The sequence below is a fragment of the Danio aesculapii genome, chromosome 10 (genome assembly GCF_903798145.1).
Source record: "Danio aesculapii chromosome 10, fDanAes4.1, whole genome shotgun sequence".
NCBI classification, from domain to species: Eukaryota; Metazoa; Chordata; class Actinopteri; order Cypriniformes; family Danionidae; genus Danio; species Danio aesculapii.
Window position 1 is genome coordinate 23,590,088 of NC_079444.1, and position 17,500 is coordinate 23,607,587.

Sequence of the window (17,500 nt, forward strand, 5' to 3'; positions counted from 1 at the left end):
TGAAGCATTTTTTTAAAAAAAATCGGAGGAAGACTTTAACAGAAAGAGGGAGGTTTAATGACCCTTTAATGAATTATACTACATTGTGAGAGGTTTGTACGTGATAAAAGAATGAAACAAAATATGTAAGGTGTATTCACAAACAACACAATAAATCAAGAAACTATGAAAGCATATGTAGTATGAAAGCATATATTTTAATGATGTATGAAAGCATACAGTTCAATGTGCCATACCGTAAAACAGTCCAAAACCACTAGTCTATAGGTCTGGGTATGCTGATTTATCTTCTTTTGGTGAGACCCAGAAATTAATTTGGCATGACTCTCATTTTCAAAGAGTGTATTAAGTAATAATGGTGAAAGACATGATGACGTGTGTTGAGGAAGTGATTTCAGAAAGCTGAGGAGCACCAACGATGTTTGCTGTTGTTGTGTGTTCTTCTAAACATCTTAAAAATAAAAATGTGCTGCTTATTCCAAATGGTGATCGCCTAAACACTGCAGGGTTTCAATATACAAATATTGCTGTTAAAATTTACACACAAAATTATAGACATAAAGTGCATGATTTGAATTATACTGCTTAAAATGTGAATATTTAAATGTTAAAAATGAAAACTATTAAGCTTAGAAAGTGTGTTTATAGAAGTTCGTTGAATTACTTTCTAGATTGTTCTAATCTCAAAGTACTTTAAGTGTCATATTGTAAGAGGCTAAATTATCATATGCTTTTGTTTATATGATAAAACATGTCTTTTTGACTCAAGAAGGTCCATACTGACTCCAAAGGCAGATACTGATAAGATCAGGGCCTGGTGTGTGGACTTTGGGGGTTTTACAATGTGGTCACATGTTAATTGGTCAGTTTGAATGTCTCAACATTTGGGCTTTAGTCACATGGTCAAGAAAGATACAAAATAGGTGGTAAAATGCTGCTCTGCCTCTTTTCCTGGTCTGTCTTTTACTGGCCTCTCTTTTCCTGGTCTGCTTTCCTCCTCTGCTCCTCTCCTCCTCTGAAGTCTATCTTCTCTGACTCTACTGCAATCAGGCTAACTTGTGGGCCTGCTCTCTTTGTCTCTCTCTCTCTCTCCCTCCCCATGTGTCTCTTCTTCTACCTCTGGTAACTTTAATTTAACATTTAAGCTGGGTACAATTTATATCATATGTTTTTATCATTTCATATTTTATCATTTTATACAGTTATTTTGTAATGAATTCAGTAGTAACCATAGAGAATTATTGTCATTAAATCATCTCATTTTCAAGTATTTGTGAATTACTTTTGATTTAACATCAACACTTAATTGTTTCCTATTGCAATACAATACAATCACATAATATCATTGCTCTCCCACATTTTTAGCTATTAATACTGCCCTTATTTCTGTTTTTGGTATAAGATTGCAGAAGAATGGTTTGACTAGAATGTACAGTTTTTACCATCAATACTGATAATTTTTCAGTCATTCGTAGAACTACAGTTCGAACCGCTGTGGTATTAAAGCCATTCTTACAATATCACTTCACACCCTGACCACAAGTTTAGCAAACCGTGTTAAAAGAAGAAGTGCCAGCTACTTTAACACACTTCTACACAGGAACAATGATCAAAACAGTTTTCAGCTCTTAGAGCAGAAATGTCTGAGGATATTTATAACAATGTGACCAAGACTGGGTCTGAGAGAATGAACAGAGAGCGAGTGGAGATGACGGTGGATATCTATGAGAGTGCAGACTGTGTGGGAGATCATGACTTCAGGACAGAGTCAAACACACAACAACCACTTCAAAATACAGGTAATCACTTTAATCTTTTTGATAACAATGTTTAAGATTTGTCTGTGCGGTCAAGTACCTGCATATTGTATACAGTATGTGGTATTTAGTGTGAGAATCAGAACGTGACTACAATAGCTGTCTCATTTCAGAGACTGCACCCTCCGAAAGATGTACTGTATTCGAAGGAGGCTCTGTCATCGTCTCATTTAAAAAAAATGCTCCTTCAAATGCAGCCTCAAAATGCATCCTCCGTTTCCTAATTAATGAAGGACACAACCGTTGAATCATTTGTGGCCTCAAACAACCCAAGATTTATCGCACGCTGATAACGGAAGGACATTTTCAAAAGAAAACTCTGGATTTCCGTTTTAAATGTATGATGTTATAAAACAAAAACAGTATGAAATGTCTTACTAAAAAGTTTTGCCTTTAGATTGCTTCATATGTTTTAAAACCACTTTGAGAAAAAGTCATTACAAATTTTATTACAGCTTATTAACGGCAGCTGTTACAGTTGCTTGGTGGCGAGACCTTTCCTCTGTAGGCTAGATTGTCTCATTTCAAAACGCTCAGTTCGGCCTGTGTGGATTTCGAAGGACTCACCTTTAAAGTTTACATCCTTCAGAGAATGCAGCCTCTGAAATGAGACAAAGCTAATGAGTTTTTAGAATTTACTATTTATTTGTGATATATTTTGATATAAATCTAAATTTTCTACCAAACTGACCTCAGATCTTGTCTGCTCTGCTGTTCCCATTACTTGTCTTTAAAAGAAATAAAATAAAAAAAACTGATGTTGAGCACTATAATGGCACATTTTCTGATACCTAAAGACCTGATACTTTTCGCATGAATATATTTACTGGGCTTATGTTAACTTCTATTTTAACCACTTAGCTACATCTAACCACACAACCACAATGGAGACCTTTAGTGAGACTTTTCTGTATGCACGTGAACAGATACAGGATGTCACATGATCTTACACGTTGGCTTGTTTGCCACACATTAGCTTCAAATGCTAATATTATTGACTCAACAGCACAGAACTAGACAGTAGAAACAAAGACCACATTAATTCATTATTTATAGATGACCAGCGGAATAAAAATGTCTCAGCCTATTTATGGCAACATAAACATTGATTCAGGACAGAAGATGGACAGGTTTTCTCATAGAAATCAAACAGGTACAGATACAAACACACTTTCATTTTTGTCGGATAAAGAAACATTTACATTATATTCATGTCTGTCATCTCCAGGAAGTGCTTCTGTGAAGACTAGATGCTCCAGAGCAGCTCCAGTGTGTTTGGTGCTGTTGTGTTTCTTTCTGCTGATTGCAGTCATAGTGTTGAGCATCTTCATCTATACAAACAACACAAACTGTGCTGAAGAGAGATGCCAGCTAATAACCAACATCACCAACCTCACAGGAGCCAAAGACGAGCTGACAAACCTTCTGAAGGAAAGAGATCAACTAATAAAGCAACTTCAGATTTGTGGTAAAGAAGGTAAATGACTTTAATCTGCAGGTACAGCAAATTTGTGCTGCTTGTAGACTTGCAATGCTTTAGTGTATAGTCTATATAAGTGTACTTTATCTACTGTAAGTAACAGCTGTGTGATTGTAAATGGGACTAATATACTAATAGCTGAACTTGTTTTGTTAACAGCTGGATGGTTTTACTATCAATACAGTTTTTACTACTTGTCCAATGAGACGAAGATCTGGACTAAGAGCAGAAGATACTGTACAGACAGAGGAGCAGATCTGATCATCATAAACAACAAACAGGAACAAGTGAGTGACAGATTGTGTGTGTTTGTGGTGCTTAGAAGAAGATAAAATGTTAATATTGTCTGTTGATTAAATAAATGTTGCATTGTTTCATCTGTTCAGGATTTTATTATGGATATCACTCGTAACAATGAATTCTGGATTGGTGTGACTGACAGTGAAAAAGAGGGCAGTTGGAAATGGGTTGATGGCAGTAATCTGACCTCTAGGTAAGACATCAATGAACTGAACTGATCATGATCTAATAAATGATCTTATGGCCATTACCATATCACACAGCAGCATTGAACATCTAATGTTGTCCTGTTCATGCAGGTTCTGGGCTTCCTCTGGATCAATAACTGAGCCCAATGGAGGGAAAACAGAGAACTGTGCTGTGACCCATTTAAAAAAGCACCCTGAGTTAACAGGATGGCTTGATGTTGCATGTAATAGTGCTCATCAATGGATCTGTGAGAAGAATATTTGACCAGTTACCATTTAAGTAACAAAAATGTTTCGTTTTAATGTTAAGTTTAAAATCACAACGCCAACCCTAATAAAGTGCACTTGAAAATATTATCTAAAGTCTTCAGGATCGCTAAAGCATGGGTTTTCAAACCTTAGACGACGCTGACACCTAAAAATAATCAACCTCATGTGAGGAACACCAATCCTAAAAAGTAAACTTAGCCTATATGTAGCACTTTATAGATATATTGGGTCAGTCCCGATATTCCGAGGTTTGAAATATTTTAATATTGACCACCATTAATAGTAGATCTGTATAATACACTGCAAACCTGATGTCATTTATCAAGCAAAACATTGTGTGCGTTTTTATTTACTTTTTTTCATATAAATCAGCTGGCTTTATCTTGCACTTAACTTATTGACTAAACTGAAAATAACTTCTATAATACTGTTGTAGTGCTCATCATTTTGCCAGACTTATTGTTTTGTACACTGGAATGCATTACAAAATTAAAATAGTTTACAGTTCTTGGCATTAAGTAATTATTTATTTGGTGAGAAACCACATAAAAAGTGTAATGTGAAGAGGCATGACTGTTTCTTAACACTTTGTTATAATTTTTGGTTAATGGCTCAAATCCAATAGTGAGGAACTGTTTCATTTTTTTGAAAGAAGAACAGAGATTATGTTGATTATAAAACTAACTAAAAAAGAGAAACTGGACTAAATGTACTCTTTGTTTCTTTGGCTAAAAAAAATACAACCTAGACCTAGAGGAAGATGCTCTGAAAAAGTTGCATAGGTTTATGTCAGTAACAAATTTTCATGTTGTGATTAATTGCTGAAATTTTAATCACAGTGCATTATAATGATGTTGGCCTGATCTACAAAAAAAAAGATACTTTAACAGGTATAATAACACAATTATTAGTATATTGCTTTATTGTTTATACATGATCAGAGTTAAAAAAAAATCAACCAAATTAAATTCCAAAAGAATGATGAAGTAACACTCTACAATAAAATCTTATTAGTAAATGTTCAGCAGCAGCTAACTTAAAGATGTTCAGATGAAAGGTGTATTGTCTGTTAAAAAGTATTTTTTTATGAGTATTACTTAAAATCATGAATTCTGGGTGACGTGACAACTGGGTAGGAAATCACTGAAATTTCATGTAATTATAATCAAAATTCTGGTTCCAACAGGGGCTACATGGTGGCTCAGTAGTTAGCACTGTCGCCTCACAGCAAGAAGATTGCTGGTTCGAGTCCTGGCTGGGTCAGTTGGTATTTCTGTGTGGAGTTTGCATGTTCTTCCCATGTTTGCGTGGGTTTTGTCCGGGTGCTCTGGTTTCTCCCACAGTCCAAAGACATGCACTGTAGGTGAATAAAATAAATTGGCCAAAGTGTGTGTGTGTGTGTGAATGAAAGTGTATTGGTGTTTCCTCGTACTGGGTTGCACAAGGAAGGGCATAAAACATATGCTGGAGAAGTTGGTGGTTTAATCCACTGTGGCGACCCCTGATGAATAAAGGGACTAAGCCGAAGGAAAATGAATGAATGAATGGTTTCAACAGTCGAAATCATCAACAAGCAACACAAAGGGCATGGAATAGACTAGACTGCTTAAAATGTAAATATTCGAATTGCTACAAATTCATAAAAAAAAGTTTAATTTCTTTCTTTCTAGATTATTCTTAAAGTAAGTGTCTGATGTAACATCATTTCACACACTGACCATATGTTTGGCAAACAAAGAAGTGCCAGCTACTTTAACACACTTCACAGAAACAATTATCAAAACAGCTCTTTCCAGCTCTTAGAGCAGAAATGTCTGAGGATATTTATAACAATGTGATCAAGACTGAGTCTGAGAGAATGAACAGAGAACGAGTGGACATGACGGTGGATATCTATGAGAGTGCAGACTGTTTGGGAGATCATGACTTCAGGACAGAGTTAAACACACAACAACCACTTCAAAATACAGGTAATCACTTTAATCTCTTTGATAACGATGTAAATGGTTTGCTTGTGCAGTCAATTATCTGCACACTGTATATGTGGTGTTTACTAAGAGACAGTGTATGAATCAGAAAGTGGCGACAAGTTATTTTACATTTATTTTTATTTATTGATTTTTTTTTACTTCAAAAGTCTGTAAAGTTTCAAAACCTTTACCCTATGGTGTCATTGTGCAATATTTTGCAGTTTTGCACACTGACTTCAGATCACTTCTGTTCTGCTGTTATCTACTTCATTCATCCAAAATAAGCATAAACTATAAGGCAATATTAGAATGCATATTAGAATATTAGAAAGATGTTTAGCACTATAAAGGTGCATTTTATGATCAACAAATAAAAATGAAAAATATATAAATAAATTAAGATAAAGTAAGATGACTTTTCCACATGAATAATTTTACTGTGATTATTTTATCAACCATTTTAACTACTAAGCTACATCTACTACAGTAACCACACAACCACAATGGAGACCTTTAGTGAGACTTTTCTGTTTGCATGTGAACAAATTCAGGATGTCACATAGTCTTATTCGTTGACATGTTTGCCCCATATTATCTTGAAATGCTAAAATTGGAGACTGACAGTAGAAAACAAGACTGCATTAATCCATTATTTAAAGATGACAAGCGGAATAGAAATGGCTTAGCCTATTTACACCAATTTAAACACTGATTCAACATGGAAGATGCACTGGTCATCTCTAAGAAATCAAACAGGTACAAACACAAACACAAACGAATTAAATTTCTGCGTATTTGGCTTAACCTTCGTTGGGTGGCTCGCCAATATATAAAATTATTCAAATACATAAAATAGGAAAGTAAATTAAGATCTTATAAGGAGAAGACTTTATTGAAGTCACTTAAGCACAGTTCATCAAGTCTTTAAACCAACTACAAACAAACCATTGTGTGTTTCCTCAGCTCAGCGGGATTCTTTTAACAGATGTTTTAGCTGTTGATTGCCTTGTAGATTTATTAGTTTGTAGGGGCTCATGCACAAGTCTTCACATTTGTATGAGTGCACCCCAACATATTACTAAAATACATCAATGCTTTTTGATTTCTCTGATAAATGAACGTCTACAGTTGAAGTCAGAATTATTAGCCCCCCTGTTTATTTTTTCCCCCAATTTCTGTTTAACGCAGATATTTTTTTCAACAAATTTCTAAACATTATAGTTTTAGTAACTCATCTCTAATAACTGATTTATTTTATCTTTTCATGATGACAGTAAATAATATTTGACTAGATATTTTTCAGGATACTTCTATACAGTTTAAAGTGACATTTAAAGGCTTCACTAGGTTAATTAGGTTAACTAGGCAGGTTAGGGTGATTAGGCAAGTTATTGTATAATGATGGATTGTTCTGTAGAAACAAAATGAGCTTAAAGGGGCTAATAATATTGACCTTAAAATGGATTTTAAAAAATTAAAACTGGTTTTATTCTAGCCAAAATAAAACAAATAAAACTTTCTCCAGAAGAAAAAATCTTATCAGACATACTGTGAAAATGTCCTTGCTCTGTTAATTATCATTTGGGAAATATATAAAAAAAAAGAACAAAATTAAAGGAGGGCTAATAATTCTGAGTTCAACTGTACATTAATGTCTGGCATCTTCAGCAAGTGATTCAGAGAAGACGAGAAGCTCCAGAGCAGCTCCAGTGTGTTTAATGCTGTTGTGTTTCCTTCTGGTGATTGCAGTCTTCATCTATACAAACAACACAAACTACACTGAAGAGAAACGCCAGCTACTAACCAACATCTCCAATCTCACAGAAGACACAGATGAGCTTCTCAACAAGATTACTAAGTTTATAAAAGTGAGAGATGAGCTATTAATAAGGAACGCAAACCTTCTGAAGGAAAGAGACCAACTAATAAAGCAACTTCAGTTTTTTGGTCAAGAAGGTAAATGACTTTAATCTGCAGTTACAGAAAATCTTTGCTGCTTGTAGACTCACAATGTACATATAATATATGTAATTGTACATTATCTTGTGTGTTACATGTGCTTTATTGTAAATGGGACAGATAAACTAATAGCTGGGCTTGTTCTGTTAACAGCTTACTATCAATCCAGTCTTTACTACTTGTCCAGTGAGAAGAAAAGCTGGACTGGGAGTAGAAGAGACTGTAAAGACAGAGGAGCAGATCTGATCATCACAAATAACCAACAGGAACAACTGAGTGAGAGCTTGTGTGTGTTTATGGTGTTTAGAAGCTAAGTGAGAGATGGTCAGATGAAATGTGTATATTAAATAAATGTTGCATTGTTTCTTCTGCTCAGGATTTTATTATGAATATCACTGGTAACGATGAATTCTGGATTGGTGTGACTGACAGTGAAGAAGAGGGCAGTTGGAAATGGGTTGATGGGAGTAAACCTACCTCTAGGTGAGAAATCACTGAGCTGATTATGATCTAATAAATAATTCTCATGACCAGTATCATATCACACAGCAGCACTGAACATCTAGATTTTATTCATTAAGTTAAAAAGATGTGTTTTGTGAGCAACGCTTTGCTAGTTCATCCAAAAAACTTCTGCCAACTTGTTTTTTGTGTTAAGTCAATCTCTGACTTTTTTAATGCAATGAACATACAAGTAGCATAACATTTTGTTGATTGAAAAGGTTTCAAACATGTTAAATGTTCTAAAAAGAATAATCAATGGCAGTATGGAACCTTTCATAGTTTGTATTAAAAAGTAAATGCTGAGTGAAAATGCTATTATTATTATAATTAATAATACAATAATAAATATTGTTATTCTTCACATTGTTATTAAAAACAACAAAAAACTTTTCTTGTGTGCCTTTTGCATTACATTGTTGTTTGACTAGATGTGACTTTTTTTTTGTTTCCTTAATACCTTAAAAAAATGTTAATGGGTAAACTTGCTCAGTTTGTGTGAACAAGGGACTTTCACCTTACAGTATGTTCTTACTGTATTACATGCCACTTAGGCACACAGTTTATATTGTTTGCATTGTTAAAATGTTTGCTGTAGTTACACTACCACGTTTTTGTACTTTAGTGAAGTACTGCAAGAAAATAAATGTTTTGGTAAAATTTGTGTCTGTTTTGTTTTTTGATTGATGATTATTCACTTGTCTTTAATAATTAACTGGAAATGTTCCTGATACATGTGAAGGGGAACATTCATGGAAAGTTATATAAGCAAATGACAGAAAACAGCTCTTTATGTTTTACCCAGAATTTTAAAAATAAATGGCTTATGGAAATCCGTATTGGAGCTTACAAGGGAGCTCCAAAAAAATGGCTTATCTTAAAGTACTGTGGTGTGGCAGAAATTTGAACGGTGTACCGAATTGTAGCTGGACACCACAGGCAACCACCGAAGTGGTACTAGTGTATGTATCCTGATTAAAATCTATGTTTACAATTCTGTAATGCATGTCAAGTCATGGCGCAGCGTGGTTAGGCGCAGCATTGTGCATCCAGTGTGTGACCCCCTTGATATAAAGGACCACATGTAAACGCAGCCACAGATGAACTATCAGATGATCAGCTGTATGGAATTTTGACCAGCAATAACAGGAAGCTCATCAAACAATATAAAAAAGACTGAACTAGGTATAAGTATGGTAATGACTGTGTTTTTTGAGGAATGGTATAAACAGTCAATCTCAATACCTGAAGGAAGTGAAAGAGTGATTGTGTGATAATGTGTGATCTGAATTGTTTATGGTGAGTTTCCTGTTGGCATAAACACTTGCCACACAAACATAGATGAGTAACACAACACAGTCCACTCCAGGAGACAAGTAAACGTTGAAATTGTATAAAAGCATGGGAAACGTCACAAATGTTCAGAATAAAATGGACAATTGTCTGATGATATTTACATTAGATATCAATATTAGCGCATTTTTTTTACATTAAAACAGTACTTTCTGTAATTACTGAACAGATGCGGCAAGGAATAGTGGTAAAAAAGGTGTGGGCTGCTATTTTTACCTTTGATGTTACTAAAAATGAATCTCTAGGAGTTTGTTGGTCAGACACAAACTTTTACAATAGGAAAGCATTTAAATGTTTCACATGTGGTTTACTAATTTGGACCCTAAATTATAAATATATAGTTGAAGTCAGAATTATTAGCCCCCCTTTGAATTTTTTTTTAATATTTCCCAAATGATGTTTAACAGAGCAAGGACATTTTCACAGTATGTCTAATAATATTTTTTCTTATGCACAAAGTATTATTTGTTTTATTTCAGCTAGAATAAAAGCAGTTTTTAATTTTTTTTATTAACCATTTTAAGGTCAAAATTATTAGCCCCTTTAAGCTCATCTTTTCCGACTGTCTAGAACAAACCATTGTTATAGATTAACTTGCCTAATTACTCTAACCTGACTAGTTAACCTAATTAGCCTAGTTAAGCCTTTAAATGTCTCTTTGAGCTGTATAGAAGAGTCTTGAAAAATATCTAGTAAACTATTATTAACTGCCGTCATGGCAAAGATAAAAGAAATCAGTTAATAGAAATTAGTTATTATCAAAACTATTATGTTTATAAATGTGCTGAAAAAATCTTCTCTCCGTTAAACAGAAATTGGGGAAAAAATAAGCGGGGGGGGCTAATAATTCAGGGGGGCTAATAATTCTGACTTCAACTGTATACAGCACACACACTATATTTGATATATATGCATTATTTTTCCATTTAATGACTTTAATGGCAACTCATAGTTTATTAATAACAAGATTTACAGAAGCGAATTCAACAACCAAAATATAACCTACTTAAAATGACTGTTTTGAAAAGTTTTACTAAACAATTTTAAATAATCAAATAGTGGCAGATTCCAAGTATAATCATTAAACCTTGGTCAGAGTAAAGCCCTCTTTGACATTGTGTATTCACCCGAATCTCCACTACATATAAATACTTGAAACATCTTGGCACATGTCAGGAATGTAATGAAGTCCATTCCAGGAGATCAGCAAGTTGTAGTAGATTAACTTAAAAGGTTCAGCCTACGATTAGCTTAAGTTATAAAACATTCTCGTCCTTACTGGAGCAGCCTGAAATTAAATAGATGCTACCAATGTTTAAATTAAATAATAAAAATAAGAAAACAGACATGGAAGAAATAGAATCAAAAACGGATGCAATATATGAAAATACTGATGATATAAAAGGACAAATCACAAACGGGACAGAAGACTTGAATACAACAGGAATCCAGCCACCTCAACGCACAGGTAAAGAGTTTAATCACTAATATCTTTCCTTATTAAACATAGCATATATTCATGCAATAATATGTTTATGCACAAGCAGTACTTTGGTTTAAAAACAAAGTTAAAAAAGCTTGTATTTGTGCTGTAACCAGAAAGTGATTCAGTGAGGATCAGAAGCTCCAGAGCAACTCCAGTGTGCTTGGCATTGCTGTGTTTCGTTCTGCTGACTGCAGTCATAGTGCTGAGTGTATTCATCTATATAAACAACACAAACTACACTGAAGAGAGACGCCAGCTACTAACCAACATCACCAACATCACCAACATCACAAAAGACAGAGACAAGCTACTAAGCAACTTTACAGAAGAGAGAAAGTAGCTGCAATCCACCATTGACAACCTCAAAAATGAAAAAGACCAACAACAAAGAAGTTTTACAGAAGAGAGAGATCAGATGCAATCCACCATCGACAACCTCACAAGTGAAAAACAACAGCATCTAAGAAATTTTACAGAAGAGAGAAATCAGATGCAATCCACCATCGACAACCTCAAAAATGAAAAAGACCAACAACAAAGAAGTTTTACAGCAGAGAGAAATCAGATGCAATCCACCATCGACAACCTCAAAAATGAAAAAGACCAACAACTAAGAAATTTTACTGAAGAGAGAAATCAGCTACTAACCCACATTACTAACCTCAAAAAAGAGAAATGTCAGATTCTAAGCAAGTTGACCAACCTTACAGGAGAAAGCACCCCAATACCAACTAACATTGCCAAGCAAGGGCTCACAGAAGAGAGACAGCAGCTAATAAATGAGCCTCTGGAATGTCATGGTAATGAGATCTCATCATTTTCATCTCTGTAGTTATTTTCTGTACAGCAGACACAGTGTTTTATGTTTGAGCACATCATTTATTGTAAACTGTGTTATATGAGTTAAGATGGGGAAAGTGCTAATAATTGATCTGGCTGTGTTTCCAGATGGATGGGTTTACTATCTATCCAGTCTTTACTTCTTGTCCAATGAGACGAAGAGCTGGTCTGAGAGCAGACAATACTGTAGAGACAGAGGAGCAGATCTGATCATCATAAACAACATAGAAGAACAAGTGAGTGAGACAGTTGTGTGCGTGCGTGCGTGTGTGTGTCTGTGTGTGCGCACAACATATCTCATGAGTATTTGCATGTGATTTCATATAATGTGGTATTAGAACACATAAATGTACTTATGTTTTTAGTGAAGCATGTGTGTCAGTGTGTCTGTCGTCTATCTGTGTCTGTCTGTCTGTCTGCCATTGTTCTTTGTGTTTAATCTTTAAAGAATGCTGTTGAGAGCATGACAATGGAGCAGTCTACGTTCTGGATTGGTCTGACTTACAGAAATGAAGTGGGCCGCTGGAAATGGGTTGATGACAGTGAACTGTATAGGTGAGAATTCGCTAATCTGATTATTATCTAATGATTTCCCCAGTCATTATCATATCACACACAGCAGCACTGAACATCCTATGTTGATCTGTAGTTTCAGCTGGCAGCCGGATAATTTCTTGTATGGAGATTCTTACCATAGACCTTGGAAAACCATCTACTGGAAAAATGACTGTGCTGCTGTAGATGTTCAATCAGCTCACAGTTGGAATGTGTCTTCATGCTATGAAGCTTTTAAATGGATCTGTGAAAAAAGAATTTAAACCAACATACTTCTCTAGGAACACTGCACACCTTTTCTACAATTACAGTTTTTCTCAGTGGCTTTGGTGCATTTCTCATAACACTGTTTACATTTGCACAACAGTTAATGCATTTCTCAAAACAATTAGTACAAACTGCAAAACCTAGTTGATAACCTGCAAAAACGTGTGACTTGCTCAAATGGATTGCTCATTCTTTAAAAGCAAGTATTGATGTCAATAAAGGCGTCAGTGTCATCAAGATGAAAAGTCCTGCCACCATTGTTTATGATCAAGATAGTCAAATGGCTTTACTCTGTAAATTTTTTTCCAATGCAAAAAAGTCCAAAACATTTTGGTGACACTTCCTGAAAATGCTTAAGACAGCACTTTATACTATTTGCACAGCCGTTTAAAAACTACAGTAAAGTTAGACTATGGAGGCAAATCAATGCCAATATTAATCAAGCGCAGCAGTGATGTTTACGAGCGAGGAGAAGTGAACCGCGAGCAGATTACAGGCATACACGCGAGGAAACTACAGTTTGTGCGCGCATAGGGGATCTTCACGCATCATCATCTCTGCGCACGATGTACGTTCTCACGAGAGAAGTCATGCCTACAGCGCGTGCGATCAGTTCTCTCTGCTCGCTCGCTGGTTCTTCTCTCTGCTCGTGCGAAACTTTTGGGATTTTTGTTAGTCCTGTGGCGGGACTTGGTTTACTTGTTATCTCTAACGCTATTGGTTGCTGTACCTTTCCGGAAGTTAGCCGGGATTGGACGCAAGTTATGATGATCCACATTTGATCGGTATGGTGTGGAAAGCTAGTTTTCCCATTGAATAAAAATATTTAGGATATATATCTTACCATAATGTCACATTGTGAAACTAATAGACTTACTTTCTGAGTAATAATAGGTGACTGTAATACTGTAGGCATGACCTCGCTTGCGAGAGCGTACATCGTGCGCGCAGATGATGATGCACAGGGGATCTTCACTCGCACGCTGAGCTGTAGTTTCCTCACGTGTAGGCCTGTAATCTGCTTGCGGTTCACTTCTCCTCGCTCGTAAACATCACTGCTGCTCTCGATTAACATTGGCATTAATTTGCCACCATATTAGACATCACTGCATTTAGTGAGATATCTGAGTACAAGACACTGAATATGTACGTTTCACATTTTTACAACATTTGCTCTTTGCATTTCTAATTTATTCCCAGCATTGTGCAAAAGAATAAACACACCCTTATTTACAACAAACATAAACTTCCTTTGGGTAGAGCTGTGCACAACTGTAAACAATATAGCAGTACATACTGGAACTGAACCTACAACATACATAGGTCTGTAAATCATTCATGAAATTGTTCAATTTAGAAGACATTTTCAGGAAAAAGATTAAAATTTTTATAATAAAATGTTCTTGACAGATTTTGACAACTAGTTCAACATCTTTGTATGTAATGACTCAAGTAATGAAATGAGGACTATTAGTTTTTTATGGAATAACTATTCAGTATTCACAAGTTTAGTTAATTTTGACTGACATGACATAAGCAAATGATAATGTTATAAAACAGCAGATAGTTGAAAGCAATTGATGCATGTCCAAAAGCATTTGCAATTTGTTGGAAGGAATGAGAAACTGCTACTATGATTTGCACAAATGACTAATTGTTTTGAAAAATGCATTGACTGATGCAAATGTAAATAGTGTTGTGAGAAATGCACCAAAGTCACTGAGAAAAACTGTAAATTATTTGAATAATAAATTATCTGTGTAGAGATATATACTGTAGCAGTTTACAAACTCATGTTAACTTTTTATATATATATTTACATATATAATATATATAACTTTCTATATATATATATATATTTTTTTCTTTTTAGTAAATGTGACTGCTTTGGTTTGGACAGCTCTGTTATTGGATGTCATGATAAACCAACATCAACATTTAAAAATAAAAGAAAGACAAATAAACAAAAAGTATCTATGACTTAAAACGTCTGTCTATTATTTTTATTTATTAATATTTATTTATAAAATTATTTTTCAATATTATCTGCTGGCTCATGCAGTCAAACATGCATCAAACTAGGAGGTGAGACCACTAATTTAACATACAGGAAGTTGAATACTGAACAATTTATGACCCACATCCTTAGTTGTAGACATTATAATCATTAAACACATTTTAGACCAAACCCCTTATTGACATTCAGAGGTGAACTGAACTCATATAATGCCTCAAACATTTTCAGACATCTGGACAAATGTAAAATAATAAGGTCCACCATAGGAGAACTGCTAGTACTAGTAATGTTTTTGCTATTTTTCTACAGTTTAGCCAACATTTAGCTTACATAAATAATAATAAAATAAAAAAGCTCGCCTTCACTGGAATCACAATATTACTTATCACTGGATAACAATATTTCTTGTGATATAACTAACTTATAAAAACTATATTATCAGCAATTTTAAAAGTATTATTTATTCATGTAATGATCATACTAAATAAACAGATATAATAATACATACATTAAACATCATTTTTCTGAGTTACTTAATTTTCTGAGCTAAATAAATCGAAAAACAAACAAACAAACAAACAAACATTTAGACTTCAAAACACCACAAATGATTGACGACCTATAATTGTAATTTGTATTGGCTGTACATTTTCCTCACTTGTCTCCCCGCAGTAGAATTTATTTTTTATTATACTGTGTGTGGTTGTAATGTTTAGCTGTGAAGCAAGATGAATGATACTGAAATGTATTCAGTGTTGGTTTATGATAGGAGTATTTTATTGTTCATTCTTCAGTTTGCTGTTCAGGATTTGTTTGATTTGTCCCTTTTGACAGATTCTGGATGCTGTAAGATTGTTTATACTTAGATCATGTAAGTAAATATATTATCGAATGGACATTAACTAACATGAACTAATGGACCAATATTTTATAGTGTTACCACTTACTTCAGTCAAAGAAACATGTATGTAGTTAATCAGCAAACCGGCACACACTCTTTCAGTAATAATTTGTATAATGAAAATTCTGTCATTACCAAAATGTATATCTATGTATACTTATAAAAATGTATTCATATTTAACTATGATAAAAAAGTTATAACTGTTGGCATACAGAAAGATAAGATTTCAAAATTTACCCCTCTGTACTGTAGTTAACAAAGGTTTGGTTTATACCACCTCAGAAGCCTGTTGCAACAGGAAGCCCTGTAGCAAACCTATAACTTAAGAATATATCGACACACAATCTACTTACTACTTACATAAACATGTCTCTCAAGAAATAAGATTTCACAAGCCTAAAATACAACTAGAAGGAAGTCAGACCACAAAATCTGTAACCTTCAGGAAGTTGAATAAGGGTCAACTTATGACCCACATTATTAGAGATGTGCAGTTTTATCACATGCATCGTGCTGGAAGCTTCAAATGCATTCATGCGGAGCAGTGCCTGTTTGAACATATCAGCAAAAACTACAACGGACGGAAAATGATGGATCCCAAATGAGAGTGCTTGAAGGTATTTTTCTATATTATTAAACTGATTGGACTATATACGTATTCTGTTATAATTTTATTTACACATTTTTTCATAATCAGTGTATTTTAAAAAAATCAGAAGTTTATGAAGGACATGTATTTTGTTGTTTTGTTGTAGTTGTAAGTAAACACTTATGGACCATTTACAAGATTATAAAGGAAGTGTGAAGGAGAGTAATGGGAGAAGAAGCTAATTCAAGCTAATTCAGCTAACAATAGTGCATAAAATGTCACTAAATGCAGTCTTAATACCTCATAATTAAATAGAAAATTAAGCGAATGACTGCAAAAAGGTCCACTTTTTAAGAAAAAAAAGAACCACCCCTTTCACCAGGCTGGCTACAGGCCAGCATTTACTGTGTTTTGTTACATTTAAGTTGTACTTTCTGAATACATTTAACCCTTATCCTGTGCTGGAGGTCAGGGTGACAAATTATTCAAATTATGATTTGCAAAACAAATGCAATACAATAGAAACAGACACACTTTTACATACAAACTTGGAATTTGTTTAGAATTTGGCAACAAATTTAGAACACAGGTAATTACAGAACACAAGAACACACAGACACCACAAGTTGGGCAAAATTATTTCCAGGACACTTCCGGTCTCATTCACTTCCATTCATTTTTAGACATTAAAAACATCTCGTTATGCTGCTTGATGTTGCAAATTGATATTTTCTTCTTATATTATTCTACTTTTTATCTGTATAGTCATGCAAACACTTGCTTGTAGAGCAAGTAGTTTGATTGTTTTCTGCCGTTTATTAGTTCTAGTCATTTCTCCCAAAGGCAACTGAATCGGAAGTTATAAAACAATCGCAAAAACGAGCACACTTCCGCAATGGAGAATAACCTTTAAAAGGTAAAAAAAAAAAGTTTTTCTATTAGATGTATCATTTTTGACACATTTGTAATGGCTATTATAACCAATTAGATAATCAATGTAATTGCT

At 34.4% G+C, this 17,500-nt stretch overlaps 2 protein-coding genes across 6 annotated transcripts in view; one reads left to right on the forward strand and one right to left on the reverse strand.

Moving 5' to 3' along the window:
• cadm2a (cell adhesion molecule 2a) overlaps window positions 1-17,500 on the reverse strand; it is a 660,886-nt gene that overhangs the window by 240,125 nt on the left and 403,261 nt on the right. The window lies entirely within an intron of this gene.
• LOC130236010 (C-type lectin domain family 10 member A-like) lies at window positions 11,066-13,287 on the forward strand. Its single transcript, XM_056466545.1, has 5 exons — window positions 11,066-11,306; window positions 11,438-12,124; window positions 12,273-12,400; window positions 12,613-12,719; window positions 12,814-13,287. Exons 2-5 carry the CDS (start codon window positions 11,740-11,742, stop codon window positions 12,980-12,982), a joined length of 789 nt encoding a protein of 262 aa, XP_056322520.1. The 5' UTR covers window positions 11,066-11,306; window positions 11,438-11,739; the 3' UTR covers window positions 12,983-13,287.